This window comes from Triticum dicoccoides, chromosome 6A (genome assembly GCF_002162155.2).
Source record: "Triticum dicoccoides isolate Atlit2015 ecotype Zavitan chromosome 6A, WEW_v2.0, whole genome shotgun sequence".
Lineage (NCBI taxonomy): Eukaryota > Viridiplantae > Streptophyta > Magnoliopsida > Poales > Poaceae > Triticum > Triticum dicoccoides.
The window spans coordinates 629,320,477-629,329,403 of NC_041390.1; the positions used below are offsets into that span (position 1 = coordinate 629,320,477).

At 44.9% G+C, this 8,927-nt stretch overlaps 1 protein-coding gene and 1 pseudogene across 2 annotated transcripts; one reads left to right on the top strand and one right to left on the bottom strand.

Moving 5' to 3' along the window:
- Window positions 1-206: 206 nt before the first annotated feature.
- LOC119314800 lies at window positions 207-3,128 on the top strand. Of its 2 annotated transcripts, XM_037589481.1 has the most exons (7): window positions 207-323; window positions 842-1,609; window positions 1,722-1,874; window positions 1,957-2,202; window positions 2,340-2,538; window positions 2,605-2,639; window positions 2,731-3,128. In XM_037589481.1, exons 3-7 carry the CDS (start codon window positions 1,752-1,754, stop codon window positions 2,809-2,811), a joined length of 684 nt encoding a protein of 227 aa, XP_037445378.1. In that variant the 5' UTR covers window positions 207-323; window positions 842-1,609; window positions 1,722-1,751; the 3' UTR covers window positions 2,812-3,128. The 2 variants fall into 2 exon arrangements, with proteins under 2 accessions (XP_037445378.1, XP_037445377.1); XM_037589480.1 differs by having other exon boundaries at window positions 2,340-2,639.
- Window positions 3,129-4,474: 1,346 nt separating this feature from the next.
- Window positions 4,475-8,502, bottom strand: LOC119316192 (annotated as a pseudogene).
- Between the last annotated feature and the right edge of the window lie 425 nt (window positions 8,503-8,927).

Consider the following 8,927-nt stretch of genomic DNA (forward strand, 5'->3'; position numbering starts at 1 on the left):
AGATGCACACTCCCAGAAGTATAGCCACGGGTATTGTTTATGTATTCTGTTTGTTATCATTGCTGTGGCCCACGTCTGACATGAAACAGCCGTTACCCCGTTAGTCCCGAACGGGCGGGGCTCGGATGGACGCGGACGATATGAGCCGTCAAACGCTAGATTCCGTACTAACATCGTCACATTGTTAATTTATGGTGTCTGCCCGTTGCAGCTGCCAGCCTTCCCCAACAAGGATCGTCTTGCGCAGGTGCCGTTCATCCCCACCGACGCCTGTTCAGCAACGTCCCCGGCGGCAGATCGACGGCGCCGCCAGCCTACATCCGGTACACTTCCATGCCCTGTCTAATTGCCGGCCATTGATTTATTTTTGTTTCAAAATACTGCTCGCTCACCCCCGTTCCCCACCGCGGCTCATGGGGCTAGATCTCAGATCTCTAGGCTGATTTTTGCTGTTAGTGCAGTTGAATCCAAAGCCTTTTAGCGTTTAGACAGCCCGTACTGATCTGAAATGCATAACCTTCATGGAGTTCGATCTCAGTTTAGCACCATGTACCAATTTTGAAATGCATAGTCGGCAGATCTGTTTAGCATCGGTTCGGTTTGCAAGGAGCGACGAGGCTTATCCTCATCAGATTTAAGTTTAGAGACTTATGCGTACAGCTTATTTTAGATGTAATTAGCAGTCGCTTTGTCGGTTTTGGCCGTTAGGAACAACATTTTAGTTGGATTAAGGAATCATGCTGGCTTGCACAAGTGACTAAATATTTTATTCTGAATCTTGTTTTTGTTCACCACAGATTCTAGATGAAATCCATTACTAATTATCACTTTATTATTGCAGTTACCATGTCTGACTCTTGGCAATTGTGACGGAGCTGAAACCGATGACCCAGTTAGCGCCGAACCCAGACAAGTCATTGTATGGCAATGAAGCCCAAGCGCCACCGTCACCCACATCCTGAATTTCAATTAAGCGTGCAGTACAAGTCATTTAGACATTTTATGAATTCAAGAAGTGGTTGGTTACAGAAATTTGATTTGGTGGTATGCTACAGCTTCCCACGCTCAGAAATTGGATTTTGGTGTTATGCTACAGCTTCCCATGCTCCAGAAACTGGACTTCAAATTCAGTGCATGGACAATGAGCAAGGTCAGCGTCACACGTCGTACAATCGTACTGTCAGAGATGAAAATTCTCAAGTTTTGGGCTAAGGATGTGCACAAGGTTTTTGGGATACCGTGCAGGCCAAATGATAAGGGCCGTGATGGCTTCATCAAGCCTGAAGCAACCCAGTTCATAAAGAGTACACTTGGGGTGGACAAGACAGGGGTGCATAGTCTTCTGGCGGCCAAGGAATTCCTTTTAGAATATTTCTGAGTCATCAAGCAAGCTTGCAAAGAACTGGGCTCATGTGTGGCACCAACCACAAAACATGATTACGCGACCATAGACTACTGGGGAGCACTTGCTAGCACAGAGACGGTATCACAGTTTAACTGGTGTGAGCATGTACTTGAATGCCTTCTCGAGGCAGTTCGACGCCTCAAAAAGGATGTGTTGGCCAACAACCCCAACACTAATTTAGTGGGATGTCACCTGTTCCTGCAGGTCAGCATTTTATCTCTCGCTCCAGCTTATGAAATCCCTGGAATTTGTTCCATTTGATACACGCGGTGCTTTTCTGTTGATTTAGTTCTGTATGTGTTTTATATGCTGCCAGGTATTCTTCCTTGACAACATCGACCTAGGAATGTTCAACAAGTCCCACGATGTCCTCCCTCGGATCAGTCTTTTTGACCAGATCAGCGTTAGAAGGATGATAAATATGGCAGCAGTCATGGGGACCAGTGTGGCATCATACTCCAATAGCAAGGTAATTTGCCAGGCCACGTGATTGACATGTCATGTCTCCTGATGCCAGAATCATGTTATCTATAACAGTTTGATTTTTGCAGCTTCGACCTGCATTAGATGTGTGCTATGCGCGGCGCAACTACCCAGATTGTTTGGAGAGTATAACTAATCAACAAGTGAAGGCTGCCAGTCAAGACCATAGCCGCGTGCAACAAACAGACGAAAGGGCAGATGCAGGGCATGGATCATCATTATCAATAGGGCACTTACTGGATGTGGAGACACCACTCCGTGCGATCGGACCACTTGACTTTTCACAATATCTCCGTAGCCGATATCCAAATTTGGTATGGAACCCACCCCTAAATAAATGACATTGCAAGAATCCCTGAAAACATGCAGTACAACATTACATTGTTCATTTTGTGCTGTCTCAAAACCCCCAGAAATGTGTGAATTTTCTGAACTTGTTTAAATGATTCAGGTTACAAACGAGATAACTATTCTTCTGAAGGAGCAGAATGCTAGTTGCCAGCGTCAAATCAACACCACGCGGGTTAACATGCATGCTGACATGTTCAAGTTTACCCAAGAACTCATGACAACAGTTGGCAATAGGTGCACATGCTGCTCCGCCAGAGGATTCAACGATTGCCCAGCAAGAGCCAACGAAATCCGCAGAGGTAAGTGCACTCACACTAGTATTTTGGCTATGCAACCCACAAGTACTGATCCCAAGTTTGTTAAAGAGAAAACAAAAGAAGTCTCTCATGGGCATGCAAAGGTGATGTCCTGTGTACTCGTCAAATTGTTCCGCGTAACCCAACATATACAAATGAACTAACTGATTTTGAACATTTTCTGACATGTATCAGTTGACACCTATAAAAAAAGAGATCGACGGGGCAGAACACCTGATCACCAGCAGAAGAGGCAGCACAGTGAGGATGATCTGATATCAAGCATTGCACCTAAAATAACTGTCTTGCTAAACAGACCCTCCATGCAATAAGTGAGATGTTCATCGACCTCCCAAATGATGGAAGCACTACTGTCTTTGGCGATTGGCGAGACGAACTACCTGGACGGAAATATGTCTTCAGGGTTGGGTTCTGGTAGCCTTCAGTTTCTGAACTTTTAATACAGCTTTTCAGTTCTGCAGGTGTAGCAACTTGTCAATGCAAAACCGAGTAGACCATCAACTATTTTTTGTTGAAACAACACTATCATAGACCATGGAATAATCCAGTGATAGCCTTCCTTTTGAGAGACAGCAGGCAGCTTTGATTCATTCTACTCAATTTTACTGCTATTACAGCAACAAATTACAGACAGCAGGCATTCCAGTAGAGAAAAACAGGAAGCATACATCAAATTCAGTTAGCTTAGGGCTACATGTTATGACGTCAACGGCTCACCCAAATTACTATTTTTTTCGTTTAGATCTTTCCCGATGAACTAGGAGAAGGCAAGAATCAGCAATTCTTCTTCATACTGAAATATGTGTCGTTTTCATATATATCAGTTAATACGAGTTAAATAAAAACTGCATAGCTACGAGTCCACCCTGGGCTTTTCGGATCGATCTGCTCTATGGATTGCTCGGATGCTTGAGCTGTATCTCGACCCGCAGCTTGTGCCGCCACTTTTGCCCCATAGATCTGGGCGTCGGCGCTGACGCCGACAAGGCCGTCACCTCGCCGCCGGTAGACCGGCGCCAGTGGTATATCACTATCGTTCACCTCCTCTAGCACAGTCTTGCATATCCCCTGCGACCCCCCAAAAAATTCCTGCAAAAGTCAGATCTTCATCTTCTCCTGCAGGCTGCAGCCGAAGTTGCCTCCTCTCCGCCGGATCGCCACTTTTCAGACAGGAAAGCTCCACGCTCGGATCTACCCATACCTGCATTTACTCGACAACTGTGAACTTACCGGAAAGCATCAGTTCTGAACCACGGATCAGGATGGCGGAGACGTCTCGAGCCACGGCTCTGATCCGATCAGTGGACGGCACCCCAACGTCCGTAACGCTCCTGTCTCACCTGTCAGTACTGCACCGCTACGTATATCTGAATTTCCCAATTCCTGGGTGACCGCGGGCCTGTCACGGGCATTCAATGCAACGAATCACGAGGCAGTATTGAACGACACAGATAACAGGCTCCAGTGTGCTCGGGTTCACAAACTCCACGTCCGAAAGAATCGCGCAACAAGAAACTTTTGCGTAAACTGGAAATGCCTTACATTATCCATCACTGGTAGAAGCGTCTACAGCTAAAAATCTCAAAACATGTCCGGATGAGGAGCAGGAGCAGCTTGGTGTTCCTTCGTGTTTCGTGTTGCTTGGCATGTTCGCTAGCCGGCCCATGCGGCATATACAACAGGTGTAGCTATGGCCACACGTGGAATGACGCGGATTGGGTGCAACTCTGCCACACCCACGCATCAGCGCCACCGACCACACCTTGCCGGACGCCATTCTCCGCCGCGTCCATGGGCCGCCCGCACCCACCTTTTGCACGCCCTCACTCGCTGCTGGCCGCCTTGTCAGGTCCACATGGCAGTGGTCGCGGCCAGGATAGCAAGCAGGATCGAGTCAGAGCAAAGATTGAGTCGAGCCCTACTCAGGAGCTCGCGCAAGCACCGAGCTTGAGCCGGCTTGGCTGAGAGTTGGAGGCAGGCACAAGCTGACCCTGGCTTTCTTGGCTTTCAACTTGGCGAACAAGGCTTCAAACCTGGCTTGCCTGGCTGGCCTGGCTTCTGACTCCCCACGTTTATGCCTACAAGGTACGTTAATAAGTCATACAAAGAGAACATACGAGACATTGAAATTAATTAAGAGAGAAATTTCACATACACATAAACTTAGGAATTAGAATACAGTAGTACCTTCCCAAATGACCGTCACGGGTGGTGTGGGTCGTATCCAGCTTTTGAAAGAGTGGAGACGGGCGATTGGGATGTGTGCCAGCTGCTCTCTCCATAGCAGCCTTTGCAGCCGCAATGCAATCATTGGAGCCATGTGTTGCATATTTGAGCGTAATGAGGCAGGGAAGGTTTCCAATTCCAAACTCGAAAGCATCACGACTAGCAGTGTGAGAACGGACATCATGCACGTCCGACCAATTGCATAACCAAATTTTGAGTTCAAGTTTTTCTAGCTTGGGCATGGATCCTGCTTCAAACATCATCCGTTTAAATACTCCAAATGAAAACTTCCTCAAGCATCGGAAGCCAGCTTCCCTGGTGATTGTAAGACTTGTATCTTTCCTTTCCCTTGTTAGTTCCAGAATGTGTAGAACAGGTAAGCATCCAAGGATGCACAGATCTTCCTGCTCAAACTCCTCCACTTGTAGGTGTAACTGATGTAGGTTTATGATGGCACTCACCCATTTCGGAACAAACACGACATATGAGGATTTGGCCATGAAGAGTTCCTGGAGGCTACATGGAACAGGGCACATGGGTCCCTGTTGTAAGAAGCTACCACCATCGATGATTGTTAGAGAACGAAGGGACTCTAGTTTGAGAAGAGAAGAGGCAATAGCTTCATTGCAATCTGCCTCTGTCCCCCTCCTTCTGTCCATGGTCATATCATCATATTCAAAATCGAGAACGAGCTTCCTCATATTCTGTAGCTGCCCAAGTTCTTGCAGGAAGTTAAACTGCTGCCCGGAGACACCCACTTGTTCCAACATCTCCATTGTTTGAATCTTCGCAATTCCATTAGGAAACTTAACACTAGTATCAATAAGCAGATCCACCAATTTCTTAAGATTGACAATTGTTGTTGGTAATTCTTGTACTTTGGTGCCTCTTAATTATGTCCAGCATCTCTAAGCAATGTAGACGGCCGATTTCTTCCGGGAGCTCACTTACTGCTGTCCAACTCAGGTTCAGGTGCCTCAACTGAAACAAGCTCCCTATATTTGCAAGATGGTGGTTTTCCACTTGGCGGCAAAGCTCAAAGTCCAGAACTCGCAAATATCTGAACTTGTCCAGAGAAGGGATTTCCACGGTATACCCAAACACATTTACTGAGCGGACATGAGACAACACCAGGCCTTTCTTTAATATAGAATGTTCTTTCACATCAACTTGGAGAGAGAGACGACGAACTTTTCTTTGTGCCCCACTGGTTATACGAGGGATACCAACAAAAGTAACGAAGTTCTCTTCAATGGCCTTGGATATGATGAAATCAAGTATTATGTCATGAACTCGACAACTCTCCACCTTACCATATTCTTCTGTCCATGCAACTTGGATCAAACACCTATTCAGGAGCTCATTGAAACACCTCTCTCCTAACTGGTATAATGTATATTTGCCATCTTTCTGAATGAATCCCTCAGCAATCCATCTCCATATAAGAGCTTTCTTCTCAATTATAGAATCTTCAGGAAAAATACTCAGATACAGGAGACAAGTTTTCAGATGAGCAGGCAGATCAAAGTAACTAAGTGACAATATCTTCATCATTCCTTCGACGCTAGGATTCCTTTCAAGGGCACGACCAATTGAATCTTTCACTTGATTCCACTGATGCTTTGTTATTTCTTTGGTAGCCAACAAACCAGATATAGAAATGATTGCCAAAGGTAAACCAACACATTTTTCCAAAATTTCCCTAGAAACTTTTTCAAGGTGTGAAGGGCAATTTTCACTGGAGTCGAACAACCTTATGTTAAAAAGTTCCCTCGAATGCACCATATCAAGATGCCTTATATTATAAATATGACCATGACATGATGACAAACATGAATCTGCAACCTCATTAATATGAGTAGTGGTGATTATTATACTGCCAGAACTAGTCACCGGGAATGCAGACTTCATAACATTCCATGTTTTCACATCCCATATACCATCAACAACAACAAAGTACCTGTGGATGGATTTATGAGCATGGCTTAAATATAATGAGCATACAATGTTAAGCTTTTTCTCATTGACAACGTACAAAAATATATAAAAAAGGAGCTGACATGTGTTGCAGACATACTTCATACATGTACGTCCAAGGTAATCTTGCATATTATGGAGGACACACATATAAGCAACAGTTTGAACAGAAATAATGACCTCAGAAAGTAGGGAGGCACAAGTCCAGTTATATAAGCTGAGAAGCAAGCATGCCTCTGCAACAAATTTTTGCATGGGTGTGGGCAAGAAACCAAGAACCCAGGTGTGGTTCCAAACATCTAGTGATTGAAGACGAAAACAGAGTAAAGCCATGCATGGCTCAAATTTCCAATTTCAAAAATAATTTGGGCCCTGGTGAACTCACTGGAAAATTGGACATCTTGGTTATTTCGGTTTGCAGCTTGCCGAATGACCATAAATCACATTTGAATTTGATTAAAATCCAACCAAACTTTGAGGAAGTTTGAATTCGACACAAATTCAGTGTCACCAAAATAGTTTGACCGAAAAGAAAATATTTTGGTACTTACTAAGAAAAGAAAGCTAGGTAAGCATCAAGGGATGGTAGTGGAACTACACCTTAGTCTTTGCGCAAAGTTAATCAAGGTAAGCATCAAGGGAGATCATAATATGCCAGAACAGCAAAAACATGGTGTCTTAGGGTAGTTTGTTGATTTATATCAACATGATCTTTATTGTAGTTTACTTATCATTTTGGACATCAACATGATCATTTGACCATCACATTTTCTAACATCTTAGAAACTATATAATAAATTGTAGAAATGCTGAACCTATTTTATAAAAGAAATTTTGTATGATTTTAGTGTCATGCCTAAACAAGGTTCTTATGTATTAAAGGATGAAAAGTAAATGTTAATAGAAACAATACCTTTTGTCTCCTAGGAAATTGGTGATCTTGCAGATCATTTGTTCTATACTCCATGCTATTGTGTCAGCATTACCTTGACCGCTAATTTCGCTAAGAATAGCCCTTAGGATATTTATAATGTCTGGATTTTGCGACACGGATATGAAAGCACGTCTCTCGAATTTTCCTTTGAGTTCTTCATAGACTTGCTTTGCAAGAGTTGTCTTGCCCATACCTCCAGATCCAACGATGGAGACAATCTTTCGTTGTTGTTGCGTTGACGCACATCCATCTTCTTGTGCCAATAGCTTGATTATCTCAGCCTTGGGTCCATCAATCCCAACGAGCTTTGAGGCATGCTCAAAGATAACAACAGATCTAGGGTCAATGGTTTCATTTTTTGTGCTAGTGACAGTCTGGCGACCGTTGTACCTTGCATTTGTATTGCCCGCCTCAATGATCTGTTTCTTCAGATCCTGAATCTCTCTCCCAATCCGATGACGAGCCTTCATCTTCCCCAACTTCCCTAGTGAGCTCTTGATCTTCTCAATGAAGCCATCTGGCTTTTCGTCTTTGTCACCTATGCTCTGCATGAAGTCGTCGATGGCATCCTCCATGTCATAGGATAGCTCCCGTACCTCATTCATCCAAACTTTGTCCTGCACATCGGGATCCTCCTCCTCGGACATCTTGAGGAGAAAAGCCTTCATGGCGGCCAGCTCATGAGTGAGGGACTTGATCTTCTTGCAAATTGACTTGAAACGCTTGTACTCGTTGCCGAGCAGAATAAACAGCTTCCCTATGACAGGTTTGAGGACCCCTGTCGCCACGCTAACAAGAGCCGCCTCCATGTCCATGCTAGCTGAGAGCTGGCTCAATTAATGCAACAATAGTGTTCTCAATCTACAACCTGACAAAAGCATTGATGGAAGTAAGCCACTATGCCCAAGCATTATAACACTGAACAAGCTAGCTACAAATCGCTACTGCGCCCGCCGCCGCGAGATCGAAGCAGAGTAGTAGAGATGGGGTCGTACCGGTCGTGGAGCCTGGAGTTTTCTTGGGTAGCAGCAACTCAGAGGCAGCTCGCTGATGGTGTCCGTCGAAATAGCTGATTACCTCAGAGAGTAAATAGCTGGTTACCTCTTTTGCTCGTCGTGGATCTGAACCCTGTGGGAAGAGATTGGATTAATGGAAGTGGGGCCAAGCATCGCTGCGCCGAAACTGAAGCGGCATAGGAGGAAACAGAAGCACGACAATGCACTACCGGACTCGC